Source organism: Polypterus senegalus, chromosome 15 (assembly GCF_016835505.1).
Source record: "Polypterus senegalus isolate Bchr_013 chromosome 15, ASM1683550v1, whole genome shotgun sequence".
NCBI lineage: Eukaryota > Metazoa > Chordata > Cladistia > Polypteriformes > Polypteridae > Polypterus > Polypterus senegalus.
In genome coordinates, this window is record NC_053168.1 from 84,523,530 (window position 1) to 84,542,676 (window position 19,147).

The 19,147-nt window shown below is 35.2% G+C and overlaps 1 protein-coding gene across 1 annotated transcript in view; it reads left to right on the forward strand.

The window, feature by feature from the left end:
• Nucleotides 1-8,686: 8,686 nt before the first annotated feature.
• The window catches only part of LOC120515505 (protein FAM92A-like), a 72,102-nt gene continuing 61,641 nt past the window's right edge, over nt 8,687-19,147 (forward strand). The window contains exons 1-3 of the mRNA XM_039736565.1: nt 8,687-8,715; nt 10,612-10,846; nt 16,368-16,436. Coding sequence (XP_039592499.1) covers nt 8,687-8,715; nt 10,612-10,846; nt 16,368-16,436 — 333 coding nt within the window. The remainder of the gene's footprint in view (nt 8,716-10,611; nt 10,847-16,367; nt 16,437-19,147) is intronic.

Sequence of the window (19,147 nt, forward strand, 5' to 3'; positions counted from 1 at the left end):
TAGTAACATCAACCATATTTCAAAAAGTAAGTAAAGTAACAATTCTTTAAAAAAAAATCCAAATAAATGTAGAATAAGAGTATATGTGTGCGGTTATCTTACTGCTCACAAAGGGAATCTCAAAAATAAAAACATAACTTTTTTTTTAATTAAATGACCACTTGCTTAAACTTGTTGCAGATTAAGGTAACAAATGACATCAGAGCATTCTTGTTATTTGATTTTGAATTTTTTCATTATACTAAAAGTCTTGAACTGTCACAATATCCAGAGAAAACTGAGTTTTGCCACAGAGAGTGAAATTGTATGTATTACGTTGGTATGTACAACATTAATAATATACATTTTGACAACTATAAAGAGAACTGTTTTTACATTTTCATAACAGTGTCCATGTGGACATTTTTGGTAAGTAATAGGTAACAAAAACTAAAAGTTAATTGCTGAAAAACCTTAAATAAAAATTAAAAAGTAAAAACAAAAATTAAAAACATGCTAAAGCTAATAAATATTTTAAAATTAGAAAATCCCTAAGAAATACCATCCATCCATCCATCCATTACCCCACCCGCTATATCCTAACTACAGGGTCACGGGGTTCTGTTGGAGCCAATAAGAAATACTCCACCCAAAAATGTTTTTTTATGTGTTGCTTACACAATGTAGTTTGTATTAATGGCAGAGAAAAAAAATGTCATGTTTTTATACAGAACAAGGGCAAAAAATTATGATATAAGAGAACCCAGTGGTGACCAATGCTGTGCAATGGCAAACGATGTGAAAACATCTGTGGAAAAAAAATTCTCATGTGGCTCATGTCACATAATCCACTTTTCTGTTATCAAGTATGCTCATCATGTGCAAATGCCTGTATTTCTTTGATACATTTCATAAAAATGAACATCCATATATTTAATCTATGCTTTTGAATTGAAGGTTTGCCCTTCCCACTCATTCATTAGTTAAGAGTTCTATCTTCAGTTCAAAATTTTACACTTTCTCATCCTACTTTCTTTTTTCACTGTCGGAAATGGCTACCACATGCTTTAGTAAACAACAACACTGTGTTGTCATTTAAAAGAATAAGAGGGGTTTCGTTTTACGGCAAATGCCTTTCATTCCTTTTGTATTCATCTTATAAACAATGTGTTTGGTTCTGTGTTTACTTATACTCTTTGGCTTAATTTTTCATTGTTTACTTCATACAAATTTTTAACAACAACATTTATTTATATAGCACATTTTCATACAAAAAGTAGCTCAAAGTGCTTTACATAATGAAGAATAGAAAAATAAAAGACACAGTAAGAAAATAAAATAAGTCAACATTTTACAACTTTGTTTCATTCTACCAAAGAACCAAAAAGATCACAGTATTTACTATCTAGTAACTTTGGATGCTTCTTTGCAGGCAGCTGTAGGGGTCGAGTTAACAAAGTAGTATTTTATCCTTACTTCTAAAATGGCCAGTTAAGAAGGGCTGTTGGCATCACATGAAAAAGTAGTAGTGCATTACATACATACATTGTAAAGATGGTTGTTAATTGTTACGATTCAATGTTTTTGTTAAATGCACTACTTTATAATCTGGTTAGATGTTTAAATCCAGACAATATTTTTTTGCCCATTAGTAAATTTTGTTAGTACAACACTTTTGTTATCTCTGATTATGCCTCTCTGATCATTGAGCTTAAATCCCTGTGCCCTACTCACTCATCTTGTAGCTGGAGTCTTAATATCCTATCATTAGCTGATAAGAACTGTACAGAAGTCATATCCAAGTAAACCCCAGGAATACTCTGGGAAATTCTGAAAGCATTTTTAAGAGGATAAAATATTTCATATCTTTCTCACAAAAATAAATTGGAAACCAAGAAGGCGTTTGAGTTAATCAGCAAAATTACCAGAATAGAATACTGGTCTCCAAATGAGGCACTTTATATAAAAGACAGGTTTTAAAATCAGAAGTTAACCTCTTGAATAATAAAGAAATGGAATTGCTCATGTTTAAAATGTGACATCATTATTATGAGCCCGCAGAGAAGGCCAATAATATTTTAGCCAAACAAATCCATAAACACGAAGTCCGCAATGCAAAAACAGCACAAAAACAGACAAAAACATTGACCATAAAAACATCACCCACACATTTACAGAGTACTGTGAATCCTTATATTGTACCTAGTCTAAAGAAAATAAGATAAAATTTAATAAGTTTTTTAATTCATTACAGATACACAGCTAGATACTCTTAGTGCTGTGGTAACAGATAAACCTCTGACAGTCTAAGAATTACTAAACACTATAAACCCACTTCAAAATGGTAAAGCAGCCATCCATGATGGCTACCCAGTGGAATTTTATGTAAATAATTCAAATAAGTTAGCTCCACTATTATTAGCAATGCTTATAGAAACTAAGGACAACACACTTCTAACTCAAACTTTTCAACAAGCATTAATAACCATTTTTCCTAAGAAAAATAAGGACTTACTACAATGTGCATCATACAGACCAATCTAACTCCTGAATAATGATGTTAAGAAACTTTCCAAAGTTCTAGCTAGAAGGATTAAGAAAATATTACTACATGCAGATGGCATGGTGCTGTATACATCTAACCCACAAAATGCTATGCCAGCAGTCATAAAAGCATTTGCAGATTTTCAAAAGATATATGGACTCAAAATCAATTTGAATAAGTGTTTCCTTTATCCATTGAACTCTCTAAACACAATATTAGACTGGAAACCTTACCGCTTTATCTTAGCAGATTGTTTAAATATCTATTAATCTAATCTAATCTTATTTATTTATTTTTCCTACTATTAAAGTTTTACTCTGTTGGCCTAGCTCTCTTTCTCAGGGGTGGGGGTTGATTAGTTTCAAACCTAGTTTTGTAAAACTTGACTTGCTTGTATGGAATTTTATTTGATTTTAATAAATTCAATAAAATTAAAAAAATATATATCTATGGGTAAATATCACAAGTAAATATAAAGCTCTTTTTCAACAAAAATTTGCTGTCTGCATGGAATAAATTAAACAAAATGTGAATAGATGGTCTATATATTGTCAGACATGCAAGCTTGGGGTGTGCCTTGTGGGGGTGGGAATGGTTAAAAATACAGGGGACAGTTTGAATGTAACACCTGCTTTAACCTGATTTCTGTTTGTCCTAGAGAGAAAGAGGACTTATCCAAGAAACTCTGATGTAACCTCCACTCAACGTTCCAGCTCTTCTGCCTCCATAAAAACCATCTGGCCTGAGAGGAAGTCAACAGTTGTGACCTGAAGCTCATGAAAGACGAAAATCTACCAAATTGCTAGTATGTTTCACGTCAATAGAATTTTACTAACAATGTTATTTTCTTTCCAAAGTTTCTTTTTTTAACAATAAAATCATTATACATGAGATGACAGCCAGCCTAACTATGGCTCCACTGTGTTTTTGCCATTGTGTTTCTAAATTAATTAGCCATTCAAATAGCTTGTCTCATCTCCTAACCCGCTGTCTTGCCTTGCAGCTTTGTGAATGGCCCAGTGTCACTGCTTCTATTGCTATATATATGAAACTGCTCACATTGAGACCTAATGGTGAAATCCTCTGCATATTTTGTAAATAAGGCATCTGTTGCTGTGTTTTAAAGATTGAAATGTTTACAACTGTTACTAAAGAAATTGTATTTGTGTTTTAAATTGCTTTGTGAAAACACTCACTGAGGCAAGGTACAATATAAAATAATTATTTAATACAAATTTTGCATCTGATTTTTACACTACTTTTCTATAGAAAATGTTAATTGCAAGTATATTTTTAATAGTGATCACTCTGAAAGGAACTTTATGAAATTATCTTTGACTGTAATAGCACTTTGCAGTAATTTTTGATAGTGCTAAATATAAAGGAAGCTAAGCAAAATATAGATTCATAATATTGTTTGTTTCCTTTGTCCAGTGACTTTTGATATTGTTTTCTGTGAATTCCTCTCATGATTGTGAGATTTTTCTTAATTGCACAACAATTATAGTGATATTTATTAAAAACATTATCTAAAAAATGTTTAGCTATAATAATACTCTTAACTTTGTGTTTTATTCTTTTTTAAAATTTTTGAAGGTGCTATAGTAAATGGGCACACTGTATAATGCAGTGTACCAAATTCCAAAATAATAGTACTGAATGTAAAAAAATTACTGATAGTGCTTCCTAGACTGTAACGTTTTCTTAATTACTTGCTGTAGCATTTTGTGATTGTAGGTTTTTGAAAGGTGCTAATAGCTGACTATGAAATCACCACTGATTCCTTGCACTGTAGTTACTGATTGAGGTTGATGCAGTGGTTAGTATAGTACCTCTGCCTCACAGATCCAGTGTCCTAAGTTCAAATCCTCTGCTCAGCTGTCACATTCTCCCTCTGACTGCGGAGGTTTTCATTATTCATCCCTAAACACGTATGTGTTACATTGCTGATTTTACAGAATTTGGCTATGTATGTGTTGGTATATGTGTGAGCGGGCCCCGTGTAGGACTAGCATCCAGTCCAGAGCAGTTTCCTGCCTTGCACTCATTGTTACATGTGTATAGTCTAATCCATATGGCCCCAAAGCGAGGTAAGTGGGTCTGAAAATGTTATGTTGCATTATAACGTTTTGACAGGCCAGCACCCTGTGATATTTTGAGTTATATTGTATGTAATAACAATTCATCTTTCTGTAAGTCTCATGGATTCTTCTAAAGACTCCTGAAACCTCCTGTCTAACTATCTCTCTGTTTTATTGTATGTGAGCTTCATTTTTTCTTTATAATAAGATGGATCAATTGGCCATTTTAAGATGTTATGTTACTGCTTTCAAGGTAATACTTTAACAGCAGGAAGATGATTAGACCATACCACATACAAAAAGTGGGAGTTTTTAAAAAATGAAGTTATATTCAAAACAATGTAGATAAAGATACAATCTTAATTAATATATGGTATTATTATTAAACCAAACTATTTATTTTGTAAGTTGACTAATGTAATAGATGCATGAAAAACAAACCCTATTTAAAACTGTATAACATTTGGAGGAAGCCTGGAAAGACCTACTACAGTCATAAGATTGTTTCAATCTAGCCTGTTAGGGGACAGCAAGGCAGTCTTGAAAGTATTCAGTCTGTGTATACTTTTATCATAGAGAAGACCAAGATTGTTACAGACCTGCATGGTCTGTATTTTGATTTACTTTTAATTATTTTATGTATTAAAGCATCATGATGTATGCTTGCTAGAATTGTTTCCTGATATTATGTTTTTGCAGAAATTAGGTTCTTGTTTTCCATTTATTTTTGTGAAGTTGTAATATTCCAGTGTCCAAGGAGGTTTATATAGTTATTTCTGTTTAATCACTGTAGTAGTAGTAGTAGTATTGTCACATGTACAAAATACAGTGAAATTATTACTGGCACGTATGACCAACGTATAATACATAACCACTGTCTAGAATCATGATACATGTATTACAGGTTTATTTAATAGAAAATACAAATCAGCTTACCTGATGCACTCTTTACCCCTATTTATATATATTTGAGAACAGACATACAGAATAACCCTTTTTAATATAAGTCTGCAAATACCTTTAGTTCTGTTTCACAAAATAATCTTTTAAGATCCCAGACAATTTTCCAACTGTTTTTCAAATTCTCAGGTTTATCATTATCTTTTGAAGCAGGAAAAAAACATTCAAAACAGACATATTTAAAAATATCTTCTACTGAATATATTCAACCCTATACAGTCTTCCACAACATTTTCTCTTTCACATCTTGTGATGGTGCATACTTTTCTTGGTGCTGTATAAAATAAACATTGATAATATTTGTGTGCTGCAGTGGACTAGCACCGCTGCCAGGGTTCCAGATGATGCTGCTAACTTAGACAGGGATTTTTTAACCTTTTTTAAGCCAAGGCCTCCCAAAATGTTGTACTACCTGGTCGGGGCCTTCCATTATATAAACCTAATGGTGCTGGGAATTATCTAGGTTATTATTTTCTGCTAATAGCAGTTTCACAGTATGAATGTGGATGATAGTCTTTAACCTCTCTACCCTTGCATTTAGGAATTTCAGCAAATGATTATTGATTGTTTTTCCTGTGGGTCTCTATTTTTTTATTTCCCATGTATATACCAAATGCATTTTAGTGAATGAATTGTAATGTAAAAACAGTGGTATGATTTGATATGGAATAATAAAATGTCCTTTCCATAATTTAAATGTACAAATAGTATAAGGTCAAATAAGAATCCAGCTCAAAAGCTGAAGAAAAGTAACTTATGGTCTAACAATGAGGAAAATAACCCACAAATGGGACCCAAGTCAATGAGGTCAAGCAGGTTGAGCCTGCTTCAGGGCTGTGCATGTCTTCTTCTAATTTCAACCTTTTCCTGTATTTATTTTTTAATATATTAGGGGGCTTCACCCCCTGCTCACTTCCCTCGCCAACCTCCTCCGGCCTGTGCTACACACCAGCCACTTTATGTCTCTGCCGCTCATGTATGTAGATTTCACTTTCACCAAACAACAAATCTTTTAATTCTCACAGATATGCCTCTTCATTGGGAAGAAAACATTACTTTTCTCTGATGGCAACATGAATTAGACGATCTACAAGTCTCCGAGTTAAAGTTTAAATCTGAACAATATATTCAATTTCTTTTTGCTGTTCTGTTATTTCACTGAGTAGTAATTTCTGTTTGCTTGCATTTTTTTTTTGAGACTTTTGAATTTTAGTGCTTTCATTATCTCTAAACTGCTCTGCAGGTGTATCACACCAACGTTTTTGAATTCATTACAACGTTCTACTTTGTCATCTATTCTTTCTCTTTTATTTCCTTCCCCGGGCGTGGTTAAATCTCTTAGCACAAAGTCTTGTTTTCATGGGACGTGAGAGTATCTCTCTGAAAAAGTCACATCTTGTCCCATAAAAAGTCTTGTCTTGTCCCAGGATTGTTTTATTGTAACAGAGAAATGATGAAGGTTACAAAACGTTAGAGACTGTGTCCAAAGCAAAGGCTTTCTGCTGTTTATTAATATTACAAACACTAAAATGAAATTTTAGATAAGTGCATATCATTTTTAATAATTGTTAACATTTGTCTTTCTAATTCTATAATTTTTTTCTGTACAAGTGAATGTTTAGAGTATTTAATGTATTATAGCTCCAGTCTCTCAAAGAACCTCATCATGATTTCCAGTGATGCTGTAGTGATTCAGACAATTAATTTTTGTTTTCTTAAACACAGAGATAATTGCAATCTTTTCGATACAGTTGGAGAGCAACATACATATTAAAGATGTCAAAAATCTTTCAGTTAATTGGTTGCTATAGATTTTTAAAACATCCCCTGAAATTCCATTTGATGCCTTGTAGACAATAACTCATTTTAAAGTCCTTCTTATTTAATTCACTGTACAGAAACAAAGAATGATGAATCATGTGATGCTGTATACAATGAGCTACTTATTGTCACAATAAAAATAGTCATTAAAATCATTAAGCTGATCTGCAATGGAAAATGAATTTGATATCGGACTAGGGTTTTAATTTTTTGTCTGTAAGTACTCCTAATCCCTGTCAAAGTTTGAGAGAATTGTTACAGTTGCTAAATTCTTTTTCTAGTTTGCTCTTGTACTGACATTTAGCTAGCTTGATTACTTTTCTTAGTTTGTATTTTTATTTCTTGCATGTTTCCATATCTTCATTTTGAAATGCACTGCTGTGTGCCTTTATTGAATTCCTGATGTCAGTGGTAATCAATGGTTTAATTTTAGTAAATATGTGGATTGTTGTTTCAGGCACACAGCTGTGCAAACATTTATTGATGAATCACGTTATGGCATCCAGATACTCATTTATATCTGATGAGGGTCTCTCTTCACCTGATCACCTAATCACCTTAAGCACTAAAATATTTTTTTACAAAGAATAATACTCCATTTTCTAGCATAAATCAAATCAAGTAGCACTGTGATTCACTTTAAGAAGACAACAGTAAAACAAAAGAAAATATAACAGTTATTGGTAAGAATTTCCCTGTCCAATGTAGTACACTTCATCTCTGAAGATATAGCACCACACAGTTAATTTTGTTTTTTAATTTAAGGTCCAGGTATAAGCAAGCCTAACATGCTGAAACTGATTGATTATTGTAGCTGCTAACATCGCAGATAGGTATATATTTTTTATTAAATGCAGTAGGATGCAGTGTTTTTCTGAGATTGGTGTGTAGGCTGTTCACTGTTGAAAAAGAATGCCTGCATTTGTCTTCAGTTTTCAGGCCAGGATGAATTCCATTCTGTATTTAACCTTGACATCAAGTGGTCAGAGTAGTGACCTAAATGCAAAGTTCAGGTGCTTGGTGGTTAATAAAGACATTTGCTAAAAATAGATTTGTTCAGTATTTGTTTTTTGTCTATTAAACTCGTCCAAGAAAGTTTTTCAATGTATTACTTTACATTTTACTTCCAGTTTGAGACTGATGAATTCTGTTGACATTACTTCTGTAAATTTCATTTACCAGGAAACTTTTATTGAAGATTAAATTGTGCTGCTCACAAAGTACAATCCTGAAGCAAGACAGTAACCGCACTTGTTTTGGTTTACCTGCTGCAGCACCTGCAAAGATGAGTAACTGGACCATGACTAATGCATATGATGCCCGTGCTAGGTAACCAATTACATATTATAACCTAATATCTGCAGTAAATTCTTCTAACAAATTCAAATACTAATGTGTAAGCAAGGTTGACTGGGGTCATATAGTTGATCGCCTGAAGCATTAACATATTTTGCAAAGGACAAAATTCAATATTATATCATAATACACACCAGGTAGCACTGTGACTATTCGCTTTCAGTAGACAATAGTAAATCTAAATAAAACATGACAACTTTGGCCCCTACAACTTTGGCCCCTTGCTGACAGGATGAGTAAATGAACAGCTTTAATCTAGCAAAATGACAGCTTCATACAGTCCGCAATAGTTGTAAATGAATCATTTGTGTAATGAAGGGGGCTGGACTCTATTTCCAACTACATTTCATTGCTAGCAACAATTTGGCATTATGATTTTTTACACAAGTCAATGTAAAAATATTTATATCTAAAACATTATTGAAATATTGCTTTAAATCCAACTCTAAAAAGAACTCATGGTTCCAATGTTTATATTGCTATATAAAATGTATTTTTTGTGCCAAATGAAAAAAATATGGCAAATCTACAGCTAACATGTAAACAGGCACATACATGACTTGCTAACAGTCTGGGTTGACCTCTACCAGGACTACCAGGAGTAACCATTACCATGCCTTCCAAAGTCCACCAGATTTTAGGCTTCTGCAGTGATGAAGGCAACAATGCCAAAGCATTGAGCCTCTTAACTTCTTCTTCCACTTGGGGACCTTTACCTTTTTCCCTTTGCAGATGCACATAGACACATCCCCACACTGACTTCACTGCCTACAATACATGTCATAAAATACTGAAAATAAAACATTCCTAATATACTCTATGGCTATGTATACTGATAGCAGATAAAACCTAGCAGTTTGTATGTTATAACTGTAAAATAGTAATCCATCCGAAGGAAAGATTAACTTTGATTGTTTTATTCTGAAGTTTCGATTCACCACTGGAAAATCAAGTTGTAAAATTAAAAGAACTAATCATTGCAAGCACTTTCTTTATATGTTTGGGCGACCATGTTGTCATCACTGTCTCACTCATCGAGACTGAGTGAAACAGAATTCCAATCTTGGAACTACACATCACTTAATAAAAAGTCATTTCTCATCTGAACTGTCAAAACAAACCTAAAGTAAAATTACACTAGCAAAAATAAATTGCAGGTGAATGCTCAAAGACATGAAAAACTACAAATTCAATGGGCTGATTGAGTCTAAAATTTCAGATATACATTTTCAGCCAAATGACAGATGGCAGACAAATGAAAATAGGAAATCTAAGTTAAAACATTGTAATGTCTAAAGCTTTATTGATTTTCAATTGGGATTATGTAGGTTCTCTTAAGTTATTGTACAGATAGAGGTATGGCATAACAATAAAATGAATGCTAACAAAATATTAACACTTCAGTAATGAATGCTGAATACATAATCACAAAGTAGTATACAGAAAAAAATGTCTCAAATTAGTTTTTCCGGAGGGTCTTTAAACATTTTCAGTGTTTGATTTGGGGATCGTCCATTTACTCTATTTTAGTTTGTAGTCAAACACTTGCAGGTAAGTTTTCAGGTTCTTGTTTTATCAAAAACCAGGAACCTGCTCTTTGGTTTTTTCCTCCACTATCAGGGTTTTATAAGATTAACAACTTTATACTAAGAACTGCTGTTGATGTCTATTTTTTATTTTCATAAGTAGTATCATTTTATAATGTACTGTATATGGTTGTCTTCTGCTTTTATGCTTCATTTTTATTAAATATAATTTATAAATTATTTGTGAGAGTGACCCCCCGCCCCAAGTAAGTAATTAACCATCACATTGTTTTAGGTTTGAAACTTTTCTAATCATTTTGAAGGCTTTACATTTTCCATGCAGGGATAATCAGACCAAACAGATCCAAGAAATGGTGACTAATGTGAAGAAGCACTTTGGACAATTATGCCAGTTGTTTGCTGCCTATACACGAAAAACTGCACGGTTGCGTGACAAGGCCGACCTTCTCGTAAAAGAGGTGCATTTTTATGGAGACACGGAGACACCAAATTTGAGAAAAGGGCTGAAACTTTTTGCAGATCAGTTGGCAAAGGTGCAGGACTACCGTCACGCCCAGGTAATCTCACATGTATATTTGCAACAATTAACATGAAAAACATATTTGTGATATACACTGTAATTTTATCATATCATGGGCCAGTTTCACAAACATCCACCTTCCACCGGTGAGAAAGGACTAACACTGTTGAGAAGAGCTTGTGAGGCTCTTACTTGTTTTTGTCAAAATGGGTGACACCTGCAAATATGCATGAGAATTGGTGTAAACTCTGACTGCCTCAGATGCTTTCATGTTGAATCTATATGGGTCTTACCATGATGGCATGTGAAAAGCTACTGTTTTACTATCCAACATCTGTTTATTATTTCACAATAAGCCTCAGCAGAGACAAAGGCATGTAAATAGAAGTGAATGAAAGGCAAGGAAGTGTTTCTAATATATTTACAAAGTGGGTAAGGAGGAGACAGCAAAACATTTTATTTAAAAAAATAGGTAATTTACAGATAGCAAAACATTTTATTTAAAAAATAGGTCATTTACACCCGAACCTAAGTACAAAGAGAATGGCAGTGTGCCTTATTTTTTTTAATAATATTATGGGAGATGCACTGTGTTCTTGTTCAGTAGGCCACTCAGTTACAGTGTTTGCAGTTCCCTGAAAGCCAAAGCACCATTGTATAGAATCATATTTTACAGGTCAATTGTTGATTTAAATATATTTGCAATTTTAATTTTTAAATGGTCTTTTTTTTATGGTTGCATTTAGATTTACCTTAACAGTGGTGCTTTCTATATTCCATCCATCCATTATCCAACCCACTATATCCTAACACAGGGTCACAGGAGTCTGCTGGAGCCAATCCCAGCCAACACAGGGCGTAAGTCAGAACAAACCCTGGGAAGGACACCAGCCCACTGCAGGGCACACACACACCCTGCACACACTAGAGATCATTTAGGATGCACCTAACCTGCATGTCTTTGGACTGTGGGAGGAAACTGGAGCACCTGGAGGAAACCCACGCAGACAAGGGGAGAACATGCAAACTCCACGCAGGGAGGACCTGAGAAGTGAACCCAGGTCTCCTTACTGCGAGGCAGCAGTGCTACCACTGCACCACCGTGCCGCCTGCTTTCTATATTGTGATTAGTTATGTGAGGGAGAACAGTGGAAACGAAAAATAAAACAGAAACCTTTTTGGTCTGTTAGGCATGTGGTCTTAACAATAAACTACAGAGAGGACTTTCTGCTCATGTTTGTTTCCTGCACCCCTAACCTGCATCAAACAAACTCATCTTCTTTCTGTATTGTATAACACGACCTTAGTCAGTAAAATTGTTTTAAATAAACAGTGGATTTCTTGCAATGAATATACAAATCATCTAAGACAGGAACATTGTTGGGAAGTGGCAAAGAGCAACACAAGATGCATCAGAGCTTTGCCATCAGTCAGGTGGTGCCCTACAGTATTCTTTGAAAATATGTGCAAGCATTGTTGTAGGTAGTTTTTTCTTCCCAATACTAACTCATTGTTGGTATCAGGTAAAGACTAATCTGTGATTTTTACCCACTGCTGTCATTTCATTAAAATCACTTGAATCTCTTCATTCTTATTAGTAAGGTATTCCAGGACTCTTTCTCTTTTGTTGAGTGGGTGCTGTTAAAATTTGAGTCTAGAGGTTATGCTTTTGTTTTCCCATGAATTTCATGCATATTTCATTTACTGCAATTTTCCAAAATTCATATTTATAATTAGATGACCACTCCTCTTAAAGGAATTATTTCTGAAGTGTGGTTTTCTTTCATAGGTCAGAGGTTCTCGCTTCTCACCAATCTTCTTGCAAACCTCACCAGAGACTAATGAGAATAATATGAGCTAAACTCTCAATGTTTGCTATGAAGTAACTGGTCCCTTATCTCTTCTTAGCTAATTATCCCCATCTTTCCTTACTGTTCCCAAAAATATTTTAAAACTAGGGGGCTTTGCCCCCTGCTTATAAACGCCCTGGCCTACGCTTCACAACAGCCACTTCGCGGCTCTGCTGCTCACGTATGTGGATTTCACTTTTTCCAAACAACAAATCTTTTAATTCTCGTGGATACGCCTGTTCATTGGGAAGCAACACTACTTTTCCCTGATGGCAAAATGAATTAGATGATCTACAAGTCTCCGACTTAAAGTTTAAATCCGAACAATATATTCAATCTCTTTTTGCTGTTCCATTATTTCTTTGAATGTACAAGGAAGTGGTAAGTTTCTTTGTCTGTAGTTTTCTGCTCTTATTGTGATTATTGGAGTTTTGACTTCTTGCTTTGTTTTTTAATTTTGTTTCTGGATTCTGTATTTTGACTTTGTTTGTTACTGGATTGCTTTATTGTTTAGGCAACTCCTTTTGCCTTTGTGCTCCTCAGAACAGATTTTTGTTCTACTGGGCATTTTGTGAAGTGTAAGTCTTTTTATTTATAAAGATTCTGTGCTTGCCTTTGTTATTAGCAGGTTTTATGGTTCTCCCCTCTACTGGGAATTTTTGGAGGTTTTTTTAAGGACTCTGTACTTGGAAATTGTTGAGAATCATTACACTTAAGCACTGACTAAGCACCCTCTGGTAGAGTTTTTGAGAAAACAGATACCTCTATTTATTTAGCAGGTCTATATTTATGAAAAATTCAAGTGATCTACCATCGGTAAGATTAGTTGATTTTGGGTTCATTCTTTTTTTAAATTATTCAAGCAGCCAAAAATAACCAAGTCAATTAATCATTTGTAAAGAAGTAAAGCTGTAAAAACTAAGCACTGGGCAGGCAGTCAGCCAGCTCTAATTTATTGACAGATTGATAAAGTGTTAAGTGTGGTGGCCTAAAAACGGAGAAATCACAGGAATGAATAAGATGGTGGACACACAACATTTAAACAGCAGCAGGATTAAAGGATAGGTTCAGTGGTGTCAAAGGGTGCACTCATTTCTCCATAGTCATAGCACACCTTTAACTGCAACAGACACTTGCGTTATTGACCAAAGCAGACATTTCGTCTGGTGCCTTAATATAAGGTGTGTAAGGAAGTCACTAGATAAATCTGCACTTAACAAAGCAAATGTCTGAATCAAAGAAATGCAGCTGTGGCTGTAAAAAATACAACCAACTTCAAAAACATGCCAGTGTGTGAAACAAATCAAACTCATATAGCAGAAACGTAAGAGAAATAGTGCTCTACAAAATGTAAGGAATTCTACGAAATTGTACAAAATAAGAAGGTATGAAATATATGCTGAATAAAAAAGAACTCTGATTGGTGGAAAGACATGTCAGTTATTCCACGGTGGAAAGTTACTAGTGAATGTAACACACAGAGATTGAGAAAGTTAATCTAATGCTATTTTTATTCTTTTTCTTTAAATAAATACATATTTAACAGTTATTTTGTGTTACTTGTTTTTCTATAGTTACCAACATGAGAATCTTAAATTAGACATGCTGAATGCATTACCTCTTAATGCCACTGTGCTTTGACTTTGTGTGCTCTAATTTGTAATGCTTTAACCCTTCACATGTTGTGTACATTAAATGTCTGGAATTCTGCAAATGTCACCTTGCCTCATTCTTTGCTGCTTCTACTTTAAGTTTTACCTCCATAAGTAAGATAATACTGCCAATATGTTTGAATGTATGATCCCTCAAGCTTGTGCTAGCTCTCTCTTTTCTTTTTTCCCCTGCCATCCTCTCTGTTCTACATGCTGAGCTAGCTTTAAATTTTCTCTTGGGATCAATTGTGTGTCAAGCTCCAGAATAACTCCCAAAAGGGGCCCAAAGTGTAAATACACAAGTTTCCACACAAAGAAAACTTGACGGGAGAACTTTCATAAATCTATGGCCACTCTGTCCTGTCAATACTCAACATTTCACAGAAATTGGGCAGTGACATCACCCTTGATAAATGGGAAATGCAACCAAACCAAGTAAAAAATAACGCATGTGTATGCTAATTCATATCAACTAGTCTTTATTATAATGTGCATTGATATGCTAAACACATTACACCTCAAAAGTGATGAATAATGATGTAGACTGCATTTTACTTTCCTTTTAATAGGGTCAATGCTGCATATTTGGACTGAAGAACATTTTTAGTTTTTCATCAATTTATAATGGCTATTTGTTGCCAGTTCTCAGGAAACTGGCTGACTGGTCAGGAATATCTTAGCCAAGCATCACCCAATCATACTTAATGTGCTGGAAGCCATTAATTAACCAACGAGGTACTACATTCTGTTTTCATGTAGTGCAGATGTACATATATAAACCACAACATGTTTTTGCAAAAATAAAAAGCAGTTTGCAGCTGTGTCCAATTTTACTAACATAATCAGTACAATTTACTGCACTCATATTGCAATAAGTGCACCTAGCAACAGTGAAGCTAATGTTACACACAATTATGTTTGTTAATCATAACCAGTTACATTCCATTAACACACAACATCTGTGATGTCAAGGTGAGACTGACAAACATCATGGCTTGGTGGCCTGGGTCAACCCTATGATTAATTTATTTTGAGGTAATGTAGCTTTGGCATACAGGATAGTGCTCTATGTGGTGGTTGGTAACTGGATGAACCCCTTAGTTTTTCAGATGGCCTACACTATTCATTGCAAAATCAATCCGTTGCATGTTCATTTCCCCAACTAATAGAATTCAGAGGAGAGACGCTATAATGCCATGTACAGTATGTTGTGAAACGCAGTAGGGGACTCCTGAAATGCAGGTGTCAGTGTCTCAGTGCTTCAGGAGGCAGGCTGGTCTAACAGCCAATGAAAGTCTAGAGCATCATGTTTGCATATGTATGAGTTGATTAACATAGTCCATGTACGGTTGTGTTAGGGTGGCAACCAAGTGCAGTTTGAGGCATGTTTATCTTCACACATTTACAAGATGATTGTCATTTAAAAAGGGTTAATTGCATAGAAATGTGCATAAAGCAAGTTTTATAAGTTTTTTTTTTTTTTGGGATATGCATTTTAGTATTTTTTGGTGTATGTATATTTTAATGCTCAAATCTATGCAAAGTTTTATAATTGAGACTCAGGTCTCTCAGCAGAATCCATGCTGTTTGTTTTAACGAGGTGACATACTTCCCTTCCTCCTTGCCAGAGACCACCATTTAACAGACCAAAGAGAAGCTGCCTGCTCACTTACTCTTGACAAGACAACATGGTCTAAACGTTTCTCAGTTCTGATCATGTAAAACCCTATATTATCAATAAGCTGTTCAATCTTCTTGCAAACCCCTTAGTATTATCTAGCCTTTGCAACTTCAAATTCATATTCATGTCTTGTGGTGTCCTTTTTCTCATGCTGAGAAGGTGCTCTCTCAGTGAAATGGTGATGTTTATGTATGTTTTAGGCATGTGCCTCTCTGGTGCCTCAAGCAACATCTGTCATCTAATCAATACTTTACACATTTGATAAATGGTCTCTAAATATAATATCCATTTGAATATTTATAATAAATATGAAATAGCCTACTGTTTTTGAGAATATCTCCCCCTAATTCACACTTATCATGTACTTGCTTTTAGGTTGAGAGACTTGAAGCTAAAGTGGTAGAACCTTTGAAATCTTATGGGACTATTTTGAGGTTCAATCGAGTAAGTACATATTTTATATGTATCATTCAAGTTTTAGGGCTACTGATGATTACATGTTGTTTGTTGCCTAGTAGTGTCATCACTACGGCTGTACACACTTAAGAAATGTGTTTTGAGTTGTATTACTTGCATGCTTATTGTTGTTCCTCTGCACAAACATGGTTTGAAAATTGTGTAACATGAATTACATTGTTTAAAAATTGGTCAAGCCTGTCAATTTATCTGGTGAGTCTAAGTAGCTTCAGCAATAGTGAATGTGTGCATGTGCATGGGTGTGCCCTTTGATGGATGGGCACCTCATTCAAGGCTGGTTCTACCCTTGCACACAGTGGTACTAAGATAGTGTGACAGATAGGGGACGCTATCGCTCCCTTGAACCCCTGTCCACGACTCCAGACACCAGGTAAAAGTCCAAATGATGACTTTATTAAATCGCCACAGTGCACAAAGCACCCTCTGCTCCACTATACTCATATACAAACACAGTAATAACTACAATACAATCCTCCACACTCCTAGATGCGTTGCCACCCTTCCACACAGCTCAGCTCACCGTCTGGGAGCTCTCATAGTCCTTTTATATTCCCTGACCCGGAAGTGTTCCCAATCCCCAGTCCATGTGATCTTGTATCACTTCCGGGTCTAGTAAAAAAGTCCTTTTCTTCACCCCGGAAGCACGTCGCTCTTCCTCTGATGCACTTCCGGGTTAAAGGACATAAAGGAATCTTCGGTCCTCCCTGCAGCTCCCTCTTGCGGCCCCTGTGGTATCCAGCAGGGCTGAAGATAAAAACTACAAAGTCCATGACTCCCTGCTAGTCTTCGGGGCACCTCCATACTGCAGGGAGGGCTCCATCTGGCGGCCTGGGGGTATTGGCCAAAGAGCTTCCTGAAGTATGATTGCCATGTCTGTGGAAGACTGCCTATCAGTTGCCGGGGCAACCACAGTCTTCCAGCACTCTAGCGTCTTGCAGCAACAGCAAATCCGAGCCAACCGCGGTCACGCTATAAGCACCTGTCATCGATAGGGGATGCAAGGAACATTATAAATGCAGGGAACAAGATTACTTGGCCACAACCCTGCCTGCTGGGTCTGTGTATAGGAGAGTGGTAGATCCCGCTACAGTAAATGGAAAAGGAGTTTTATCTGGCCCGGAAGTGTTCCTAGTCACATGGACAGAGAGAGAGAAACACTTCTGGGTCAAGGACTATAAAGGACTGTGGGAAATCCCCAGACGACAAGCTGAGCTTGACAAAAATTAAGCAAACTAGCTATATTTTGATCATCTTTCCTCGATATTCATGTACTACCTCTCAATATAAAGGACAGATATTTCTCTTTCATACTTTTTACAGCTGGAGAATTAGTTAGTTGTACACATGTGTTACAGAAGAAGCACTGAATGTTTTTCTTATTTCCATAGGTGTTGGAATAAGCTTTCAGACACTACAAAAGTGTCAGTGAATGTGTCTGGAACTCCCAGAAAAAGTTGTTATGAAATACTCAGTTTTCAAGTAGTACAAAAAAACAGGATTCTTTTTCTCAGCTTCTACTGTTTTCAAATAAGTATCTATAGCCCTAATATAGGTATAAGTATTATTTCCATAATTGAAAACTTCTGCTCTACGTATTATTTTGAAGAGCAGATGTTATTTTGTCAGAATATATATAGTTGGTAGAAATTATACTGTACATCCAAATTACAACACCAATAGTTGCAAGATTCAAAAACATCTTTACGAAGAAAAAAATGTTGAAGTGTATAAAATGGCAAACATAGAAAGTGGAAAGTGGTGTAATTTAAAAGCTGAAACACCTTTCTCATTTAGTAGATCATTGTCTGCTAAATTGCATACAGTTGAATCAGGACATTCAAGATGGCTGGAGGGGCAGGTTTTGATGTAATGCTGGAATCTGGCCATCTTTGAGGGAAGAAAGAAAATAATTTCATTGTGGAATTGGGATATGTAATACAGCATTCTAACAGCAAAACATTCAATTGTATAATAGCAGTGAGTAAATGAATGATTTTATTCAATCAGTTTTGCATTATTCCTTGTCCCCACCCATGGTTCCAAAACAATGGCATACATGTAAAGGGTTAAGTGGGTATGAAAATGTACATATGCATGTATGTGTGTGAGATTCACTCAGGTATTTTTCTTTTCGTGGCGAGAAGAAAATCACTAATTACAAATAATTAAAGGCAGATATATTGTGGTAATATTTTTGTCTGATGGACTACCAAAAACATATGAGGTAATTTGAAAAAGCTGAAGCCCTAATTCAGAAGCCACACTATTTCTGTTTCTATATATGTAAACCAAATTACTGGCTGGCATGCAGTTACCCTCTGTTGGGAGTAATAAGTGTTAACATTTGCCATCTAATGGAATGTACAGTATTTTGTAAAGCACTTACTAATAAAACACAGCGCATCTTGTATTTCAACAAAAGGCACAAGCATTAGCACCATTATTAAGAACCCTATATATAATGCCACATACAGTGGCTAAAGAAAGTATTCCAATCCCTTCACTTCCTGACTTTCAGCACACATTGTTGAGTTGTAGATTTAATTTTCTGCGGTGGGCTGGCGCCCTGCCTGAGGTTTGTTTCCTGCCTTGCGCCCTGTGTTGGCTGGGATTGGCTACAGTGGATATTAGGATATAGCGGGTTTGATAATGGATGGATGGATGAATAAATCTGTCAT